The sequence below is a fragment of the Rhipicephalus microplus genome, chromosome 3, assembly GCF_043290135.1.
Source record: "Rhipicephalus microplus isolate Deutch F79 chromosome 3, USDA_Rmic, whole genome shotgun sequence".
Taxonomy (NCBI): domain Eukaryota; kingdom Metazoa; phylum Arthropoda; class Arachnida; order Ixodida; family Ixodidae; genus Rhipicephalus; species Rhipicephalus microplus.
Window position 1 is genome coordinate 29,195,702 of NC_134702.1, and position 22,798 is coordinate 29,218,499.

The window sequence follows — 22,798 nt, forward strand, 5'->3', positions numbered from 1 at the left end:
GACATGAAAGTCGCCGAGGTCAGCATGAGGAAGGACCCCACATCAGAGCCAGGATTGAGGCACTGGAAATATAAGTTATATCCTGTGACGTGCTACCATCGCCACCGTTGACACTACACGAAAGAGCAAGATCAATGGATGGGAATTCGTTTGGCTGATGACATTGAGAAGAAAGAAAGAAAAAAATATGGAAACTTCAATATCCACCGACTCGGCATGCAAAAACCAAATAGCTCAAGACCGGTCATCATTAATTTTACGATTACCGCGAAAAAGAAAGTGTGCTAAAAAACTGCGAAAAATTGAAGGGGACTACTATTAGTGTCAGCAATGATTACACAAAGGAAACTGTCTACGCTAGGAAAAAGTTATGGCAAAGCTGCGAAACCGAAAGGGCAAAGGGAGCAAAAGTGAAGTTGATTCATGACAAGCTTAGAGTGAACGGCGAGCTTTATCAGTGGGATCCGACACGAAATATTTGTACTCAATGCAAGCAACAAAAAGATAACAAGGAACGTAACCACAGCTCTGCAACTTCCGCTCATAGCAGCTCGAATGTGCCAAAGCTGACCGATGGAAGTGGCATAAAATCATCTGAGATGGCGTGTTCATAGCTAAGAATTCTTTCACTGAATGCGCGAAGCATTGTAAATAAAGTAACAGATTTAGAAATCTTGTTGATTACACACAGCCCCCATGTTGTTTTCTTAAGGTGGCGGTCCCACTCCAGTGGCAAGAGCTCGACATTTTAGTCGTTGTTTACTGGCTCACTGTGCTTGCTCTGCTCAATGGAAGAATATGAGTTCTATTGCATTAGAAAGTTTACGTTCTCCGCTTTCTAATGACAACTAGTATTTTCGCCTAGTCTGGAGTGTTATTTCATGGCAATTAAAACAATGTGAGCAAAAAACAGCGTTTTTGCTGTACAAGCCTCCGTTGTACTGCCAGTGCAGCAAAACTGTCCAACATGACGAAATGAAATTTGCTGAGCCTTTTAACGAAGCGTTATGCAAGGTTTCTATGAAGAGATATTGCCAGTAAAGCAATTAGAAATTGATGCACGCTTTAATAAAATTGGGCAAAAGAGTGAAAGTTTGTGAGTAAATAACTTTTTGTCTATTTTCTGCAGAACAACAATATTGAAAGGGTTTCCAGGCTACAATGTACATTATGTGTACGCGAAGTTGTTTTGTGTTCTGATGAACAGTTCTTGAATTATTACTCCTTCAATACGGCAATTTATGGCGCTACTTGGTCAGGCATTACCGACGAAGGGACAAAACTAACCAAGCTGAAACTCTGAAATCTTCAATAATAAATCAGCAAGCCTTTCCCTAGGTTTCTATGAAGAGTAAATTGTCGTAAGTTAATTAGAAAATTTGTAGGACAGCTGTGAATTTAGCTCATTTTTCTGCTTGCCAGGTTCGTGCAAATTTCCTTTTTTTGTCTTTTGTAGGCTAATTCACAACAAGTATTGCACATTAGCAGGACCATGTAGTGTCTTGTAATCACCAGTACTCACTAACTTTACGAAGCGGTGCTTGAAACAAAAAATTTTTCAAAAATAATAAAGCTCGCAAACACTTTTTGACGGTGGCGCCATCTGTCAAAAAAAACATCAAGTTGTTTCACGTCAGTTCCGACGTTCGTCAAAAGTGGCGCTTCTAAACATAACTAATTGAATGTGGAGATATCCACCCAGGTGTACGTTTGGGCACGAGCCTACAGGAAGCCTTGGGTTTTAGGGACAACAATGGAAAGCTGAACACACCCGCGATTGAAATAAGTAAGAGACGTTTAGAGTATTGGTGGCAGAAAATTAGAAAGGACAAAAATAAATATTGGAAAAATAAAATATGGACAGTGTGCCGTAAATGGCAGAGAACTTAAGCTGAAAATTTACCTTTTTTCCATTAAGATAGAATTTATCGAAGTAGAGGCATTAGGCCAACATAAAAAAAAAGAAAAAAGGTTTTTTTTTTTTTTTTGTCGAGCCTGGTGGCATACTTGTCACCACCCCGTTATAAAGGGGACGCTCATAGCATCCATCCATCCATCCATCCAAGCCGCCAAAACACGGATGGACTTCTTTAGACTTCAGTGGGTGAATCCTGCTGAAAAAGAAAGAAAGAGAAGGAGAGAGAGAAAGGAAGAAGGGAATAAAGCGTGTTGCACTGTACATCAGGAATGCATAGCCAGCAGGTTAGGCTATTGTGCCAAAGATTCCAGGAATTGCTTGGTTGCTCGCCTTTGTACTCAGGTGACTGTAGAAGCGTTTTTGAAGGACACAAAGAACTGGACCTTGCCTCCCCATATTTTTGAAGCCCGTAGGACATTATCTGAAGCGCGCTTTCCCATCGCAGGGAGGTGACGAGTGTCTGGCAGTGTATGTGTGTTTGAATATTTCACGTGACGCCGGTTGAACTAGGATAACAATGGACTTTTTTTCGGGAGACTAGCCTGCACATGCGAAGTGGTGCAAGTGGTGGTGACTTGACGCCATGTTTTGGGGGAGTAACAGAGCCAAACAGCTTCTATAAACGTTGCACAGGGCGGCGACAGGTGCGAACTGAAGGGCACCTGGCGTCGTTTGCAAATTATCCCGAAAAATACCAGGCCTACGAGATTTTTCTACCGGGCCGTGGCGGATAACTTCGGAGGCCACGGACTCCCAGTTTCGATTTCGGTGATCTCCACTGGAGGCGCTGTTCGGACCTGAAAAAGGCCCATTGACTCTGATGATTTGAGGCTGATCCCTCTGTATCGGGCGGGCAAGATTAATTCGCCCTAACCAGAGAACAAAAAAAAAAAACACCTATCAAGTAAATAAACTAAAACACTCCACAGGCGTACACACCCCGTACCAGTTCGTATAGTTAGTCTGCACGCCTTCAATTTTTGTCCACGTAAATCACTACCTCTGCGTCGCGCGCCACCACTGCAACAGCCTTGTTGGATGGATGGATGATATGAGCGTCCCCGTTATAATGGGGTGGTGACAAGTGTGCCACCTGGCTCGACAAAAAAATCTTTTTTTTCTTTTTTTTACGTTGGCCTTTGCAAAATAGTGAGCGACCCCTGGCCAATACCCTCTAGACTAGCTGAGGCCTCTTGACGTCATCACACAACGACGGGAGCGGATGCCGCGTTCTCAGAAATGCCCATTGCTAGGCGCTCGTTGTGTACTCAACGGCGCGCTGCGAATCCATTCGTTCATCCTGTCTCCCGTTTCCCGAAAGCGCCGACAAGGCAACTCCGTCGTAGAGGGTGTTGCACCTGGCGCCCACTTTGCAAACACCTGTAAAACTTCTGCTTCCCTGACTGCTTTTCTCGCTCTAAACGTGTTCACCACTCCACATTCATACGAAGGGGCAGGATCAGCACCAAGACTTCTCAAAACGTACTTCAGGAATGTCACGCCTCATTGTAAGTTTCCTCTTCCACTGAGAGAAAGGAGAAAACGAAAGAAAGGAAAGACAGGGATTAGTGGTAAATGGGAAAAAAATTATTCGTCTGCTAGTCTGTCGTTGAGGCTTTCGTGTGGAAAACAAGCTTACTCGCATATGCGCAGTAACTCTTTTGCAAGCCGTTAGTTAGCGAGCCATATTTAGCCATATGATAGCCAGGAAGTAGTGGAAAGGAGCTTCCTGGGTAGCTTCTGAATGTAGCGACATAAGTATCAAGCGGACCATGCGCGACACCCACACTACATTCACAGTCGAACCAAAGCTGCTGACAGTGGAGAAATCTATAATTACTATGCACGTGCACAAGGTCGGCGTTGTTCCACGCGACCCAACACTGCCGGTATTCAGGGCCACTGAAGAACTTCCTCGAGAACTACTCTTTTTCCACTCTTTTTCTTTCTACTCTTTCTTTCTACTCTTTTTTAGCGAGGAAGAGAAAGAGTCGGTTCAGAAACCAAACCATTATTTCCAGCAACACTTGCGGCAGCGCGGTTCAGCGCCGTTCTATTGTAAATAGTTATAAGTTACCAGGAGAGAGAGAGGCACCTCTTTTCCGGACAGTTGCACGGGAGTACAAAGGCTCTCGGGTCCGTGCCTTTTTTTGTTGCTGTTGTTGTTATTGGGGAGCGGGAGGGGGGGGGGGGGGAGGGCGTCACGCACATTTGAAACGTTTCAAAGGAGATATGGGAGCAGGGGCCCCCCGGAAAAGAATGGATTAGTTCCAGCAGGAACAGGCTCTTCCCCACTGCATGCTACGACGGCGGAGAGTGCATTTTCCTCCCTTTTTTCCAAACGTGACTTAGTGGCGTCTTCTGGTGGCTCAAACAGAAACTACTCGCAAGATGGCGACGGTGGTACCGTCACCTTAACGGGACATGGTTGAATAATGCTATAACAAATAACTGCATCGTACCGCCAGGATACAAGATTTTTCGGTGGGACAGGGACACCCGAGGTGGTGGTGTGGCACTGATAATTAAAAACAACGTAGCGGCAACAATAGTACATTGCCAGTTGCCAGAAACAGTGTGGTGCAAGGTGAATTATGCTTATACGCATCTCATTGGAGCCGTCTACAGACCACTCGGCAGTCCACCCGAGTTTTTAGAAGAATTAATTATGTTTTTGTGTGATCATGTAAATGAAAACAGAAACTGATAATGGCTAGTGACTTTAATTTTGCGCATATAAATTGGGTAAGCTTTTCAACTGGTCATGCAGAAACCCGTAGTGCTGATAGGTTATTAGGGCTGATGTTTTCTCGTAACCTCACATAAATCGTAAAAGATTATACATGAGTTACCCCTACGTCACAGCCATTGTTAGACTTGGTCTTCATATCGAGTAGAGTGACTGATTATGCCGTATCAGTTGAAGACGGCATATCAGACCACAGAATGGTTGTGGTTGACGTATTTTTTGATACCGGCTTTCGAGCAAAGCGTCATGTGTATGCACATAATAAAGATTACGGTCGTGCTGATGATACGGCAATCCTGGACTTTTTAGAAATGTTGCTTGGCCAATTTCAGGAGGCATCAAAACTTGAGTCCGTTGAACAGATCTGGAAACCTTTTAAGGAAATTGTAGGTTACTGTTCAGACAACTTCATACCCACTCGCGTTAAAAAGACAAAGCGAAGAAATCCATGGATATAGGAAAATAATTCACATGAAGCGTAAACTAAAATACTGCGCAGAACTCATAGGGCTTAGACCGAAATATCATGTGCTAAAGAAAACTTGAAAGCAGAGATAGCGCAATCCAAGAAACATTTTTTCAATAACACACTCACTAACTTTCTAACGAACTCACCACGTAAGTTTTGGCTGTTTTTTAAGGAAGCGAATGAGGGAATTGATCTTATTGTAGATGGAAAAGAAGTTATCACAGACAAGTCAGATATAGCTGAAAGACTCAATCAATTCTTTCAATCGGTTTTCTGTGAGGATCAGGGTGACAACGAGAAAATTGAATCGGGTACTACAGTGACACTTCAGGAAGATATAAATATTAACCGAGAAGTTATGTTCAATCAACTACTTCTTTTAAATACCAAAACGTCATGTGGACCTGACAGCATATCGAATCAATTTTTGCGACGATTTGCGCAGTGGCTGTCTTACTACCTAGTGATTATTTTCGAGAAATCTTTAAAATGCCACTCGTTACCTCAAGATTGGCGTAGAGCAATTGTTGTCCCAATTTTTAAAGGTGGTGATAAAACAACATTGAACAATTATAGGCCTGTCTCACTCACGTGGGCATGTTGTAAAATATTTGAACATATATGGCAAAAAATATTCGGCAATTTTTAGTACAAAATGAATTATTATGCCCCTTTCAGCATGGATTTCGTGGTGGCCTTTCAACAGTCACACAACTGGATGAAACTATACATGACTTGTGTATAGCTGTAGATGCCAGTATGCAAATCGATGTTATATGTATCGCTTTTTCAAAGGCGTTCGACAGAATTTCACACCATAAGCTGCTATTCAAGCTTCGCAATGTCGGTATTACTGAGAATGTTCTCAGTTGGATCAGAGCTTATCTAAGCAATCGACAACAAGCAGTTAGAGTGGGAGATGCTATGTCGGGAAATCTGTAGGTGTATTCGGGAGTGCCTCAAGGATATGTATTGGGGCCTCTACTCTTTCTTTTATACATAGATGATATATCATCAGTTGTCCAACCACCAGTAAAAATTAAGCTATTTGCAGATGGCTGCCTAATCTATTGTCCGGTATCATGCAGAGAAGATCAAGTGAATATCAATCAGTGCTTACAAACCCTAAACTTATGGTGTTCTAAATAGGGTATGGAAATTAACATTAAAAAATCCACTTACACACACATTACAAGGAAGTGCTTTTGTTTGCATATAACATTGGTGATATTATGCTGGTGAAAGACTGTAATTTTAAATACTTGGGTGTAACTATAACAGATAAGTTGAGTTGGCGTCCTCATGTCGATAACATCTGTCAATCAGCATGTCGAAAATTGTGCTACCTACGAAGGAAGTTAGGCCGAGCCACAAAAGATGTCAAGCTGCTTGCCTACAAAACGTATGTGCGTCCGAGATTAGAATACGCTAGCGCTGTGTGGAGCCCACACCAAAAGGTCTTAAAAAATAAATTAGAACACATTCAGAGAATGTCACCTCGCTTTATCTGCTCCAAATATCGAAGAAGGGATTCTGTTACTGAAATGTTAAAAGTATGTAAATTAGAATTGCTAGAATGAAGAAGGCGGAAACAAAGGTTGAAACTTTTTTTTCAGATCCTGCATGCCGGGGTGAAAATAAACAGGGATGATTATTTGAAGCCTTTTTACAAAAGGTTTCCAAGAACAACATGCACTACATTCATACAACCAATACATGCTCGAACATATATCTTCCGATTTTCCTTCTTTCCCGATGCTATTAATATGTGGAATGATTTACCGAACGATATGGTGCAAATAAGAACTTTGAGTGATTTTAAGGTTGCTCTTGATAGGCATTTTGTTGAGAATGTATAGTTATCAGTGTTCATGTATGTGCTTCTATAGAAATGTTTCATTGGTCATAGAGATCATGTTGTTAATATATTGAGTGAAAAAGTGTGTAACTGTGTTTCTCATATAATTATGCTATATGTTACAGAGTTCATCTTACGATTTTTCAAATATTTAATTTTGTGCAACTCAATTCTTCACCCTCCCTGTAACGATCCTCAAGTGAGGGTTAAGAGTATGACAAATAAATATATAAATAAAATATTAATTGGAGCAGATTATTACTGGACCGTAGTAACTGGTCGCATTCGCGATATTCACCCAAAAGTAATGGCAATAGAAACGATGTTGGGATGGACGGTCCAAGGTCCTCTAGGACTTCGTTGTGTGCCAATGAAATCATCGACGCTTGTGGTACTTAAGGTCAGTGCCAAATCGGACACGAATGTGGACGAACTGCAGTGATTCTGGGACTTGGAAAACATGCGCATCAAGGGAAAATCGGCAACAAAGATGAGTGATGAACATGTGCTAGAGTACGTCCGACAAACAATGGAGTTCAAGGCAGGAAGATACCAAGTGCGGCTACCATGGAAGGTAAACGTAACATTGGGCGATAACAACACCATTGCAGAGAAGAGGCTTATCCAGGTCACAAAGAAATTATACAAGGATAAAGATGAGCTCCTAGCCTATGACAAAGCTATCCGAGAGTACTTCGAGCAAGAAATAGCAGAAAACGTCGAAGAAGATGCTGGATCAGATATACAGAACGAATTTGTATACTACATGCAACATCAAGCGGTAATTAAGAAGGACCGAACAACGACAAAAATACGGATCGTCGTTGACGCATCGTCAAGCCAGAATCCAGGCGAATCCTTGAATGACAACTTGGAAAATGGGCCAAACCTAAACCTTGACATCACAACCTTGCTGATGAACTTTTGTCATCACAAGATCGCTATGTCAGCCGACGTGGAAAAAGCATTTTTGCAGATCAAGATACATGAAAATGACCGAGACGCACTGCGATTTATGTGGTGGGAAAAAAATACCTAGCGAAGATATGCCAACCTCGAAGATAAAAACGTAGAAGATGATGAGGGTTACTTTCGGAACTACACCAAGTAGCTTCCTTCTAGCGGTCACAATTCATCGACATTTGGATAAATTGAAGAGAAATATCCTGCAGTTGTGGTGCAACTTCGGAAAGGAATCTACGTCGATGACGTTTTACTAGGAGCCGACGAATACTCGACATCAAAGATACACAAAGAAGCACGAAAAATTTTTCGTAATGCGGGAATGAGTTCAAGAAAATGGACTTCAGATGACGCCGAACAAAGAAAACTATTTGATGAAGGAGATGATCTGGATCGAGGGACAAGAAAAAAGGGAGAAATCAAGATTTTGGGACTAAAATGGAATTTCGTAGACGACGTGCTGAGCTTTCCCGACACTACATGGCGAAATTACAAATACATGAGACAACTCTAAAAAAAAAAGTTTTGCAAGCCACGGCAAGGCTATATTGACACAAGGTAGGCTGGCAACTATAGTAGCCAGCCTTTGAGGAGGACAACGAAGTAGTTCTGTGTGCGCATGCTCTGGTGTTCGCGTTTCTGGCCCTTGGGTTACGAAAGAAAACGCCCTATTTTGTACCTGCGTACCTGTGTCTTTGCGACACTTTCTGGTGGAGGTGCTGGGTAAAATAGGGTACTTTCGTAACCCAAGGGCCAGAAACGCGAACACCAGAGCATGCGAACACAGAACTACTTCGTTGTCCTCCTCAGAGGCTGGCTACTATAGTTGCCAGCCTATCTTGTGTCAATATGACCCTCTAGGTTTTTTGACACCATTTTCAGTTAGAGCAAAAATATTGCTGCAAAAAATTTGGATGGATAAACTGAAATGGGACGACCCGTTACCAAGCCAGCATCGATCAGCTTGGAAGGACTGATTGGAGGAGCTTCAGCACTTAGATGACTTCACTGTTAACAGATGCTATGACAACAAGCAAGCTGAAGTGAAAGTATCGACTCTACACATGTTCTCCGATGCTAGTCCAATGACGTATGGAGCAGCAGCATGCATTGTAACAGAATACTCCGATGGAAGCAATGAAGCCAATTTAATCATTGCAAAAGGCAGAGTCGCTCCAATCAAAAAGATTACACTAGCAAGAATGGAGTTGTTGGCTGCCACAATATCAGTCAGATTTGCCAGTCATGTAACTGAGAATTTCGTCAGGAAACTAAGGAGTGTGAAATTTTGGACCGATTCTCAAATTGTATTATGCTGGGTAAAGTCAAACAAGACGAAAGATCTGTTTGTTCGCAACCAGGCAGCAGAAATCAACAAGTCCAACAAGACTCAATGGGGTTATGTTAAAAGTGATGAAAATCCTGCGGATTTGATGACAAGGGGGATGAAGATGAAAAGTTTGCTGAACAGTGAATTATGGTGGAAAGGCCCCACGTGGATCAAGAAAGAAAAACAAAAGCCTGATTATGACATCACGCAAGAATCGGACAGTGATGAAAACAAAGACGAAGAAAAGACTGTGGCAAGCTTAACTACCACCACGAGTCAAGAAAAGATAATTGATTAGAACAGGTTAGGATACAGACGAAAAGAAAGGAAAACAGGTTCGCTCACAGGAAAAGAATTGGACAAGGCAGAGTTTGTGCTGATAAAGCAGGGGCAGAAAACGTTACAAAATGCAGTGACCTCAATATATGACAACATGCATCTGTATGTTACGAACATCTTTGCAGACAATCAAGGTGTCCTAAGAGTAAAAGGGAGGCTTCAGTGGAGTGATTTGAGTTTTGATGAGAAGCATACTACTATTTTACCTAGAGAAAGTCACTTTTCAGAACTCCTAGTTCTAAACGCGTATCAAGTGGCAATGCAAGGTGGCATTGCGGCAACATTGACACATCTATGAACGCGGTTTTGAATTGTGCATGACTGACAGATGGTGAAATATGTGATAAAGAAATGCATCACATCTAGGAGTTTTAATTCTAGACCAATGGCACAAGAAATTTCACCACTACCAGCTGACAGGATAACACAGACGAGGCCACTTGACACAGTTGATATAGACTTTGCTGGACCACTAAATGCTCGAGAGGAGAAAGGCGGCAAAATTACCAAGTTTTGCATTGTGATATTTACGTGTGCAGTAACAAGAGCCATACAACTGGAGTTGGTCGAGAGGATGTCATCAGAAGCTTTTATACAAGCATTCCGAAGATTCGTAGCTAGAAGAGGATTGTGTACAACAATTTACAGTGATAATGCAAGAGCGTTCAATAAATTTGAGAAAGAGATGAACAAGATACTAAAGGTGGAGGATGAAAGGGTGCAACAGTATACCAGTAACCTGAAAATAAAATGGAAGTTTATTGTAGAATGAAAGACTGATCAGAAGGTTTACGACATGCATGGCAAAAACTATAGGTGCTCGACTTTTGGATAAAAAAGAATTTACGGACTGTGGTTGTTGAAGCAGAAGGAGTAATTAACAGCTGGCCTTTTACTTATGTGTATGACGATCTTAACGAGCCACAACCCATCACACCGGCGGACGTTATAGGAGGCAGGCAAGCAATGAACAAGCGGAAGAAAACAGACTCGGAGAATACAGTTTGCTGAATTACTGGAGTGAAAGAAAACAGGCAATGATAACATGGTGGAACAGATGGAAAAAGGAGTACCTGAGGGAGCTTAAGTGTGCCAGCAGAAAAATAGAGGGTCACGCAAATATACAAGAAGGAGATGTACTTCTGCTTGGAGAAGCACGAAAAAGAACACAGTGGAAACTCAGCAAGGTCGAAAAGATTTTCCCAGGCAAGGATGGACTAGTTAGAACATGCTTGCTTCGTACACCTGAAGGCAAACTAGTCAAGAGGCAGATTCAACTGTTGTATTCGCTCGAAGGATGCTTCGGTTGAATCTGGCGAGCGGGAAGATATAGAAAGCAGATTGAAGATGGAGCTCGGAGGCGAGGAAGAAAAAGGGGCCATGGGCACGCTCTATATATTTTTTTATTCTCGTTCTGTCAACAATAAACCGAAGACGTATCGGTTCTGCGGTCTCTCTGGTCCTTCTGAAACAATAGGCTATCACTTTCTTGGAGTTATCCTGCCATTGTATCAGTATGGTGCCCAGGCGTACATTGCTTGCGTCGGTGTGAAGTGCTGTTGGCGCTTCCTGGTCAAAGTGCGCAAGAACTGGAGGTATTTGGAGGCGTTGGTGTAATTCGTTGAATGCAGTTTGTTCCTTGCCCCGTTGCGGTGGTATAGTAGTGGCTGAGGTACTCGGCTGCTGAGCCGCAGGTTGCGGGATCGAATCCCGGATGCGGCGGCTGCATTTCCGATGGAGGCGGAAATGTTGTGGGCCCGTTTGCTCGGATTTGGGTGCACGTTAAAGAACCCCACGTGGTCGAAATTTCTGGAGCCCTCCACTACGGCGTCTCTCATAATCATATGGTGGTTTTAGGACGTTAAACCCCACATATCGTGTGAGCCGCGTCAAAGGTGCCGCAATAGACGAAACGTTGGCGATGAATCTTCTGTAATAAGCACAGAGGCCTAAGAAGCGTCTCACTGTTCTTTTGTCATGCGATGCGGGGAACTTTGTGACAGCGTCGATTTTGCCCGGGCCAGGTCGAACACCTTCGTGGCTGACCACGTGGCCTAAGAAGCAAAGTTTGCTAAAACCAAAATGGCGCTTCTCTGGTTTTAAAGTCAGGCCAGCCAAGCGTATAGCTTGTAGAACTGTGAATAATCGACTCGAATGTAGCTGAGAAGACAATAACGTCGTCTAGATAGACCAAGCATGTCTGCCACTTCAGTCCTGATAGCACAGTGTCCATTAAACGCTGAAAAGTGGCTGGCACTGAGCATAACCCGAATGGAAGCACTTTAAATTCATAAAGACCGTCGGGCGTAACGAAGGCAGTTTTCTCACGGTCTCTCTCGTCGACCTCTATTTGCCAATAGCCACTTCGCAGGTCCATCGATGAGAAATAGCGTGCATGCCGCAGCCAATCAAGAGAGTCATCTATGCGTGGCAGTGGTAGACGTCTTTCTTCGTGACTTGGTTTAACATGCGGTAATCTATACAGAAACGCAAGCTGCTGTCTTTCTTTTTAACCAATACCACGGGGGATGCCTAGGAACTTTTGGAAGGCTGTATTACGTCATCTTGGAGCATCTTCTGAACTTGCTTTTGGATCTTCTCGCGTTCTTTCCGAGCCACACGGTATGTGTTTTGTCGGATCAGTCTCATATTTTCCTCAACGATGATTCGGTGTCGGGTCGGTAGTGTTTGTTTGACTTTCGACGTGCACGAAAAACAATTTTTGAACTGGTGTATCAGCTGTAGTAGGCGCTGTTTATTTGAGGATGACAGGGTAGAGCAAATGTTGACAGACAAAGGTGTCGAGGCTGGGACGGTCGCGTCGTCCGGCTGCAAAGCAAAGCAATCTCTGGCTTGGTCCACATCATTGTAGTAGGCGATTGCGGTGCCCTTCTGGATGGGACGGCACTCGTTGCCTAAGTTGGTGAGGAGTACTTCTACCCGCCCATCAGTTAATGCCAGAACGCCTCTCGCTATTGAAACACCTTACATAAGCAATAGCGTGTCTATTCGCTCCGCTATCACCTCATTACGGCACGGCCGTCCACATAACACCGACACAAGGCAGCAAGATCTCGGCAGGAGCATCACATCATTGGCTACATATAAATGTTGCAGTTGTTCTTCAGTGGCGGCGTCGACGTAAGGATGGGCGGAAAAGGTGACGACACGTTCTAGAATGTTGATGACAGCACCGTACTCTCACAGAAAATTCATACCCAAAATCAGCTCTTTACAACAGTCTGGTAAAACGACAAAAGTGCCGACGAAGCTCGAATGACTGATTACCAGCCGAGCGGTGCATTTACCGGTTGGCGTCATTAGTTGTCCACCAGCACTCCTTATGCTCGGCCCACTCCACGGCGTCTTGACCTTCTTAAGGCAGTCGGCGAGCTCTTGTCGCTTAATAGAGAAGTCAGCACCAGTGTCAACCAGTGCTGTTACGTAGTGTCTGTCTATAATAACGCTAAGGTCGGCACGTACAAGTTCATCGGCATTAGTACTCGTGGTTGTTGTCGTCTTCGTCATCACCGTCGTTATATCATCTTTGTGTAGAGGTAAGGCGGTCTTTTTGGCATCTTGGCGATTGGCAACCTTGCCCCCGAAGGTCGTGGCAGTTAGTTTCCCTGGCACGGGCTTGGGGAGCAGTTTCTGACGGCGTCAGCGTAGCTTTGGCGATTCGGGGAAGTGTGACCTCGTGCAGGTGAGAGAGACCGCCAGTGACGACTTGGTGAAGGCGCTTGGTTGGTTGGCAGGTAATCAGCACCATGGTCACGAGGGTCTTCAAAATAAAATGAAGCGGGACGAGAAAAGTTTCCAAACCGGGCTTCTCGATGACGGCAGTAGCGCGAGATGTGGCCTGGTTCGCCACAGTGGAAACAAAGGGGTTGACGGTCGGCAGTGCGCCACAAGTCGGTTCGGTGTACTGGTGGTTGCCGCACAGGTTCTCTCCGCCACCAAGGCAAGGTAACGGGCCGTGGCTGAAAGGGTGCTTTTTCTGGGGCAGGCAGGTGATGGTGAACGGCATCAGCATAGGTCAACGAACAAGGTTCAGGTGGTGGCGCTGGTGATGGAAAGGCTTGCTGTAGTTCGTGGCGCACGATTTCCGCAACAGAAGCAACTGAAGGCTCGGTGGACGTAAGGCCGAGGGCCCGCAGCTCTTCCTGCAGGGTTTGCCTGATCATTTGCCGTAGAGAGCTTTCGGAAATGGCAGTGTTTTGAGCGGCGGCACCAACATGTGTGTGGTCAGGCAGGAGGTCAAAGTGGTGGCATCGTTGCTGGAGCGCCCGCTCGATGACAGTCGCCTGTTTGATAAATTCATCCACTGTTGTTGGCAGATTTCGTACAAGGCCGGCGAAAAGCGGTTCCTAAATTTCCGCATCAGGTGACGAACTTTTCTCACCTCTGGGCATGTCAGGGTCAGTGCGGCGAAGTAGAAGGGCCATATCCTCAGCGAACATGGCGACGCTTTCGTTCGGCTTTTGCACGTGGGCTTCAATCATCTGTTGTGTGAGATCCCGTTGGTCCGCACTCAGGAACGTCTCGAGAAGCTTTTGGCGGAAATTGTCCCAGGTTTGGAAAGTAGGCTTCCTGTTCTCGTACCATGTGCGAGCGCTATTTTCCATTGCGAAGTAGACATGGCCAAGTTTCTCTTGCGCGCCCCAACGATTCACCACAGCGGTTTGCTCGAACTGGTCGAGCCAGTCCTCAACATCTTCATATGGTTCTCGACGGAAGACTTCGGGAACACGAGGAGGCTCAAAAGTTACCTGGTAAGGAAGAGTCGTCTAGGCCGGAGAAAGATTTGCAGACGTTGAAGGGGCCGCCATGTTGGTAAGAGGAGATGCAGTCTAGAGTTCTGGACTTAGGCCTAGTAGGCGCCGGCTGAATCGGTGTACCGAAGTCCAAACAAGATGTTGAGGCTCTGGACTGGGTGTACGGTCTCGAACAACGCTTTCCTGCATCAGGTTGCAGGCCCCAGCACCTCCACCAGTCTCGCGACGTGAAGACAGAGGTCGTATTTGAAGACGCTGAGAAAGCAACAGCGGGTTGGTCTTTTTATTTACTGCGCGCCAGAGAGTTCCTCGTCTTTCTCGTTCTTGCATCCTGCATAAAAGCGTGCAGATGCGCGTATGCACTGTCGCCTCCATCTTTCTCGCAGGACGCACGTGACAATATATACAGATTCACTAAGCGTAGTAAAACCTCTGAAAACTCTTAAAAAGCACATAAACCCTGTCCTTGTCTCACTTGATTCGCTCTTATGCACAGTCCACTCACACAAGCAGTCTGCTGGGTGCCAGGACACCGCGAAATACAAGGCAACGTTCTGGTGGATCGGCTAGCTGGATCCGCCAACAAAACCACTACCAATACATCGATACCAATTCCCGCACTCGACTTGAAACCTTTTCTAAAAGGAAAGCTCAGTGGTTATTGGCAGAGCACATGGGACACACACTCGCAGACATTAAATTGCATGTCGTCAAGCCGCAACTTGGCCTTGGCCGCCAGTATCAAAATCACGCCACACAGAAGTAACACCTACAAGGTTAAGAACAGGACATACATACACTACACATTCATTTCTTTTGTCTGGTGGTGACCCACCATTGTGTGATAGATGTGGAGAAGCACTCACTGTACTTCACATTTTAGTCCAGTGTAACCAATTAGACACGCTGAGAAGACAACACTTTCCATTACCCTACCGACAACAGATACCACTTCATCCGGCAATATTCGTCGGTAGGGAACCACTTTTCACACATAAATCGTTGTTGGCTTTTCTGAGAGAACTCCTACCTGTCATGTGATATACTTGGGCAATCCGTAGCACGACCTCTCTATAGAGATTTTTGCTGCGGTGGCTACACTGTGCAAAGCACTTGCCTCATGGTCCTTGGAGGCAAGGGTGCCAACGATGGAGGCACTTGTGCTAATGCCATACATGTCCACCATGGTTTTTACTATCACAAACTTTCGTCATTCATTAACACCGCACTCTTTTCACGGTGTGGTCATGATTTTAATACTTCTATCTTTTTACCCGCTTTAGCGCGAGGAATTTCAAGGCCCTTATACAGCCGCTTATCGCAAACATTGTCCACATCTCTTGCCCCAGGAACTGGCGCTCTTTGGCCATCAAATGGCCCTTGCCCCACAAAGCACCAATCATCATCATTGTCACAAATGGCTGCTATAGCGTTCTTAACAGTTTTGCTTCCATTTAAAGTCAAATTTGGCAGAAGTCTCGTCTATATCCACGCTGTCTAAATGTAAGGTTTATTGTAGGTCTAAAGCAGCTTTGTTTGACCTAGTTGACGGGCTAGTTGGCTTTGAAGCATTTCTTTTCTCTTTTTTGACTCGTGACTGATTTTATTTGAAGGAGTGCATGAAATGCATAATATACACGAGAAAATAGATAAATGTTTGACAACCATGTGCATTTACAATTGCTAGCTCACATAATTGTACATATCAAGAAGCTCTTTTTCTTTCTCGATCAGCGCTAGAGACCACACGCTTACAGTTGTGCCATCCTTTTTTTTTTATGTTTGCGAGTCGGTCTTTGTGAGGGAGTTGTGAGTCGTTTCTCACGTGTGTGCCCCGTTTCCTCCTCATCTTTTGTTCTGTTTTTCGTTACTAAAAGCCATTTGCCTTTACTAGCATTTAGTACTGTGGTCGCACGCGCACGTTGGCCAGCAAGCCACAGTCATGCAATTTTGTCCCAGAAGTGCTGGGAAAGGGAAGGATGTAAGAGTGGGAACGGGATGGGGGGCAGGGTTGTTGTACATATTGTCAGCAAACGTTACCATTTCAATGAAGATCACTTGTGAAGGAAATTTGGCACCGGGATTCTAACATGTTGATATTGATCACCAAAATTACTGGATGCCAATTCTGAAATTTTCATTTCATGGTGATGTTTCAATATGCTGTGACTACATGAGGGCCTCGTGTGTACAATGCTTTTGACTATTCATGTCTATCTAGTTGATGAATATACTTATAGAGAAAATCTTTGAGAATGATGGATGAAGACAGTCATTGGTGGCTGGCTTGTGGGCAGAAAGTGTGAGGTTCACAGACCTCATGGGACCAACAGGCCACATGCCTGAATCCCTGCTTTAGTACGTTATATGTGTTTCTGCTTGTGTGCAGCCTTTCCACGTCCTGCACGGCCCCCGGGGACAATGTTCGGTGGTGTGATATCTACCCCACCACCCCCACCGCCCCGGGGTGGACCCTTCGGCCAGTTCCCTCCGAGGGCCCCTTGCTTCCCACCTGGTGGTAGGCTGCCCGTGCCTCCTGGTGGTCCCTTTCGCGGTGCAGACCACATGAGGCCCATGAGGCCCCCACTGCGGATGTTTGGACCCCCTCCTCCACCTCCTCTCCCTCCTCCACCCCCTCCTCCACCTCCAGCTTTCGTGCGAGGAGGTCCTGGTGTCATGCGCTCCCGTCCACTCTTCCGGCCACCCAAGTACACCCCATACCCGGTCAGTGCAAAGGGCAAGAATGCGCCTGCCAGTGCTGGCAGTGCTAATGCCCGCAATGGTGCAACAAATGTTGTCGTGAAGCCGGACCCTAATGCCGGCAATGGTGCACCAAATGTTGTCGTGAAGCCGGACCCTGATGCTGTTAATTCAACACCAGGTAAGTACAGCGTTGGCAAACAGTGCAAAATGGAATGTAGTGTTTGTGTTAGAAGCCCAGAAATATTCCAGTGCTGGCTTGGCTTGGCATGGCTGTTATAGGGCTTATTGGCTTGGGAAGAAGGGGGATGTGCAAAAAAACTCATGGTTCCCACATAGTGTGCACATCGTGCAGTGTATAAAGTTTTCAAAAATGCAGGGGTGCCATAGCATTTCTAATTGGCTCATAGATGTGTAAATACATGTGTCAAACATGAGACTTTCCACAGCAGCCATCTTTCTGAATGGTCATTATTTAGCACGCGTGCAATCCTCAACCATAGTCATGGAGGGCACCACCACATTTTGTTAGTTTCTGACGTAGATGCTTTTTCCTTTTTTTTCCTGGAAAAGGGGGGGGGGAGGTATAAGTATAATAAAATATAACTGGTTATGTGACACTGCAGGTTATCCAAAAATGTTAACGTGGGTATGTTACCTGTTGCATCTACGAAATGAACAGATATCTGGCTTAGCTGATATAATTTCAAATATGTGCGCTATACCTTTGAGGGGTACAGTCGTGAAAATTTTCAGTTGTATTTTTGTGTCGAATGAAAGGCCCCCTAAGATCCTAGAAAATGTACTGCTAAGTGTGAGTGCACCCAGAAAAAGCAAAACGGTATTTTTAAGAAATCTAGTTTTGGTTCCTACTGCACTTTGACGTCCCAGCATGGCATGAGCGTCTTGTCACGTGCTCACACAAGATATGTCGCAACCCTTGCACAGCCACTTCACATCGTGACTATTGTCGATGCACAGCCAGCCATATTGGGTGTTTTAGTTCCAAACGTCACAACAACAAGTTAGAAAGCTGTTTGAAGTCACCAGGATTAGTACTGAAACCTGATGTCCAGCTACTGTTGATTTGATGTTGGTAGGTTTCCGGTGGGAAAATTGACTGAATGTCAAAACAAAATATCTTGTGAGCATTTGCTGAGGTTTGCACTTGCGCAGCGCTATTTTTATATACAGGAGATTTGTATGGCAGCATAAACTTTCCTCCAAGAAATGTATTCAGTACTTCTTATTGGCTTGGGAAGAAGGGGGATGCGCAAAAAAACTCATGGTTCCCACATAGTGTGCACATACAAGTGCACACATAGTGTGCACTCATATATTGTGGCATTTTGCTTGTCAAAGCATTGGGCTGTAGCGGCACTTCATGTTCAAGCATTTTTCATCTCTTCTAGATTTTATTTTACCCTTGCTGACTGCTGAGCAGCAATGCTGTAGCCACTGTGTGTCTCCTACATTTGCAGCAAGTGGCAGCACTTCCCAGACTGCCACGACGGCAAATGGCACCACGGCGAGCCAACCGGCTGCAACCTCAGTCGAAGGCACCTCAGCAACATCCGCTAACTCAAACAGTGCGAGCAACGCGAAAAATGGCCTGGCTCAAGCGATTGAGGCGGCCAAGCGGGATGGCATTCCAGTGGACATGATCCAGGCGCTGTACTGCAAGTTGTGTGATGCCAAGCTTAATGGCAGCCTCCAGGCGACAGCACACTATGTTGGCAAGAGCCATGCCAAGCGGGTCAAGCAGTACCAGCACTGTCAGGGTCGCGTGGGCCAGCAGCGACTTAACGCTGCAGCAGCGGCTGGCGGTGACGCTAGCAAGGGAGCGGTGACGGTGAGTCACCTGAGTGGCTGTAGATGCACTTGACTGTTTTCCAACCGAGGTTCTGTACCAAGTTTTACCTATAAATGCCAAATATTTTACACCGAAGCTGTCTTAGACAACCTGGTGTTGTCAGTCAAAGCTCGATATGAGGAACCCGAATCTAACGAAATATTGGTTATAATGAAGTAAACAAAAATAGTCTTGCAATAAATATAGTGTTAGGAATAAACCTTTATAACGAATTTTCAGATGTAACAAATTTATTTTCATGTAAGATGCAACTTTGTTATAATGAGGTTTCAGTGTACAGTAAACTCCCGTTAGAAGAGCTCTGTTAAGACAAAATCTTACTTGAAACAAACAACATGGGAAGATATGTTCGGTTTCCTATGGACTCAAGGCAAAAAAAAAATGTGCTTACGACGAACCGCGTAAAAGGCCTTGTCTGTTGAAGCAAAGTCTCGTAGCGACTTACAAAGACTGGTATTCTCTGCAACAAACATTGTAGTCTTGGTGGGGGCATTCAAACGAACAAGAGAAGGCAAAAAAAGAAAAACATTCCGGCGCAAAGACTCAAAGAAAATCGAAAGCTGATTTTGCCTTGTCTTTTTCGTGTGCCCAAGGCTTGTGACTGTGAGTAGCATAAATGGAGATCTTCAGCTGCACGTAGTTATTGGGGGCTGAAAATAAAAAAAATTCAAACCTCGATGAAAAACTTGCAGGCTTTCATAAGCAACTTGGCATATATATTGGCTTTGTCAAGATAATGGTATGCAATGGAAGCGTATCCAAAAGTGATAGCAGAGCCTGTAAAAGAGCTTCTCAGAAAGAAAAAGGCTAGAAACATTTATTTTCCATTCTTTGAAAGAAAATTCTGCTTGTCCCTTTCTTTTTATCTTTTTCTAATTGCGAAAACATGCTCACGCTAGAGCTTTCTTGTTGAAATGTGCTAGCAATTAATTCATAAGCATATTAATTTTGACCTCGTTAAATCGAGTACTCGTTAGATTAGTGTAAACATTCTACTTGGATGATGTAGTTTTTATCAAGCTGAGCTGAATAAATGCTTTTTCTTGTTCCTTTCCTCCCCATTGCAAATATACGCCATTCAGTGTTTTCAAGCAACATATTTGGGTGCACTTGGCATGTTAGCATTTGGTTTTTGAAGGCTCTTTTGATAAGATGAACTCCTGATAAGACGAACAAATGATTGTGGTCCCTTCAAGTTCGTCTTGAAGGGAGTGTAGCAGTGGCCATGCTGTACAAGTGATCTGAGAGAGGAGTGAGTGAAGGAATAAATAAAATGAGGTGGTACTGAATACTAGCAGTGTGTAGGTTATTGCTCCTCTTGTCCTCCTCCTTTCCATTTTGTTGCTTTCAGTGCCCACGCTGGTACGAAACGAGAGAGAAAGCACTTGAAGTGTACAACTATGCCCTGTGGCTTCGTTCGTGCTTGACAGATTCTTAAAAATCTCTGCGGCTTTCAGTTAGCGAGCGATGAATTTTTTTTCCATTGAAGCCATGTGACGATTACTCGAAAGTCTTGCAGGGCCTCTTAAATGGAAGTGGTTAGTGTAACTTATCTGTGACGTCCCAGGAGCGCCTTTTTTTTGCATGTATAACTCCAACTTGTTTTGGGGAGGAGTGGTGTGAACATTGTGAAGGAACTTGCCTTTTCAATGGTAGAGAAAGGATTTAGCATGAGTCAAGTTCTAGAAAGCTGCTGGTGCCCACACAAACACTTGGCAGTGATCAAGAAAGGCCTTGTCAGACATTCTTCTTGCTCCCTGCCTCCATAGCATCCATAGGCGGGTCATGCCGTCTTCTCTACGGTTAGCTCGGCTAAGTAGGCTTCAGTGAATATTCGAATGATTATTACAGTATTTGAATTGCCCACGGCTAGAATTCAAATTATTTAAAATTTCGAAATACAGTCGAGCCCGCTTACAACGAACTGAGCGTGACGCGGCATCCGTTCGCTGTATCCCGAAGTTCGTAGTAAATGAAACACGACTTTAAAAAAAGTTGCGAGTGAAAACACAAACTTTATTTGCCCCAAAAAGTCCGCGATGCACGTGTTTCGAAGAGCAGAAGCAATAAGGGTGGTCTCGAGTTCATTTAAAACGGCAGGGTGCTCGTTCGCCGAGGCCCGCGGCATAAGCTGCACGAGGCACTGGCTCCAAAGTTTCGTCGTTCTCGCAATCCAATTCCTCCAAATCGCTCTCGCCACGTACTTAATTCAGAATGCCCGAATCCGTGCACGGTTCCGCAGTGTCGGCATCATCGTCGGCCGTAATTAAACCATCGCAACAGATGTCCCACCTGCTCTCCCAGGTCGGAGTCGACGACGCGTGGCCACAAATCGCCGCCGCAGTTCGGAAGCTTCAGGCTCGGCATCGGGCCCGACGTCGACGAAGTCGGCCTCGCGAAAACAGTTTCGCGCGCATGTAGTCGTCACCGCCGCCCACGAAATATTCACCATCTCCACAGCTGAATACCGGGATTCCCGAAGCGGCAAGTTGGTTGCCAGGCGGTCAACAGCTATGAGCAAGCGCTTCGCAACGCGGCACCAAACGCGCTGATTACGCTCAAGCCAAGCGGTCACAGTTTCGACGTTTTGTTGTGCGGCACGAAAAAGCGTGCTTGTCCTCCCGTCGGCCATCATGACCACACACGCACACCAAGAGCGAGCAAGACATGCACACGCGACACACATGCCAAAGCGTGTGGAGCAGCTCTAGGCCCGTTTCCAGTCAGAAAACGAAACTAATTCAAGCCAGCGTGGCGGGCGTCACGGAGCAGCGGAGACGGGCGAAGGGGTTGTGATCAAGAGAGGTGAGCAGACTTGCGAGAGAAGGGCAAGGAGTTGCGATAAAGAGAGAGGAGGATGTGGCGGGAGGGCGACCTTGAAAACCAAAACATACGGGAAGGAGGCAGGTTGGGTAGCTTGCTTAAAAGGTCCGCCAAACTCGCACGTAGAAAAACTTCGAAAGAGTGCATGGCCGCTTGAATCGGTGTGCGCGGCGGTGTTCCAAGAATCGGTGGCCGTTGTCAAAAAATCGTTTTGTTGCACCGGCGGGTTTGCATGGCCTTACGAACTTCGATATTTCGCGATTCGTTCTGCGCAAATTAACAGCCGTTTTCGTGCTTCCGCACGCACGCGGAAGGCATGCTCAGTTGAGTGCGAAGTGAGCGAAAACAAGTCCTAAACACAAAACTAATCGCAAATTATCAGAGTCGGTGGGGTAGCGTACGCGCGTGCACTAGACGCACACTATCGGATACAGTCGGTAGCTGACGATGTTGGCAAATGGTCTGGTTACTCTAGGCCGGCGCCACCAAGGACAGTACCAGCGATCAAACACAGGGTAATTGGCCGACCGGTCTTCGAAAGATCGGTGGCAATGTGAAAACACGGGCCTCGTCTGGCGATGCGGTGTGCCCAGGGTAGCGGGGGGTGGGGGGGACAAAGGACGGAGGGGTGCGGAACAAAAAGCGGTCAAGGAGAGTGGCAACTTAAGGGGCGCGGAGGCAGGGTCAACGTTTAACAATAATAATGTATGGGCACCTCGCCCATGCCTGATCGGTGGTCAAAATTGGTTTCCCAGGAAGTCGGCAGACCGCTGACTCCGTTCGTTGTAACCGATCAGCAGCGCTCGGAGACGTTCGTTGTAAGTGCGATTTTGTGCCATTGAACCAATGTATATTTTGACGGTCACGCGAATATTGTTCATTTTAAGCGAAAGTTCGTTTTAAGTGGGGCCGTTATATGTGGGCTCGACTGTATCCGAAATGAAGGGATAGCTGTATACTAACCTGCAGGTAACCCCCTGTAAAGGTGGTTTCACTGCAGT

General features: G+C 45.4%; 1 protein-coding gene across 1 annotated transcript in view; it reads left to right on the plus strand.

Moving 5' to 3' along the window:
- The window catches only part of LOC142803658 (uncharacterized), a 73,887-nt gene that overhangs the window by 10,511 nt on the left and 40,578 nt on the right, over nt 1-22,798 (plus strand). Inside the window, exons 2-3 of the mRNA XM_075889151.1 lie at nt 16,791-17,282; nt 18,583-18,953. Coding sequence (XP_075745266.1) covers nt 16,791-17,282; nt 18,583-18,953 — 863 coding nt within the window. The remainder of the gene's footprint in view (nt 1-16,790; nt 17,283-18,582; nt 18,954-22,798) is intronic.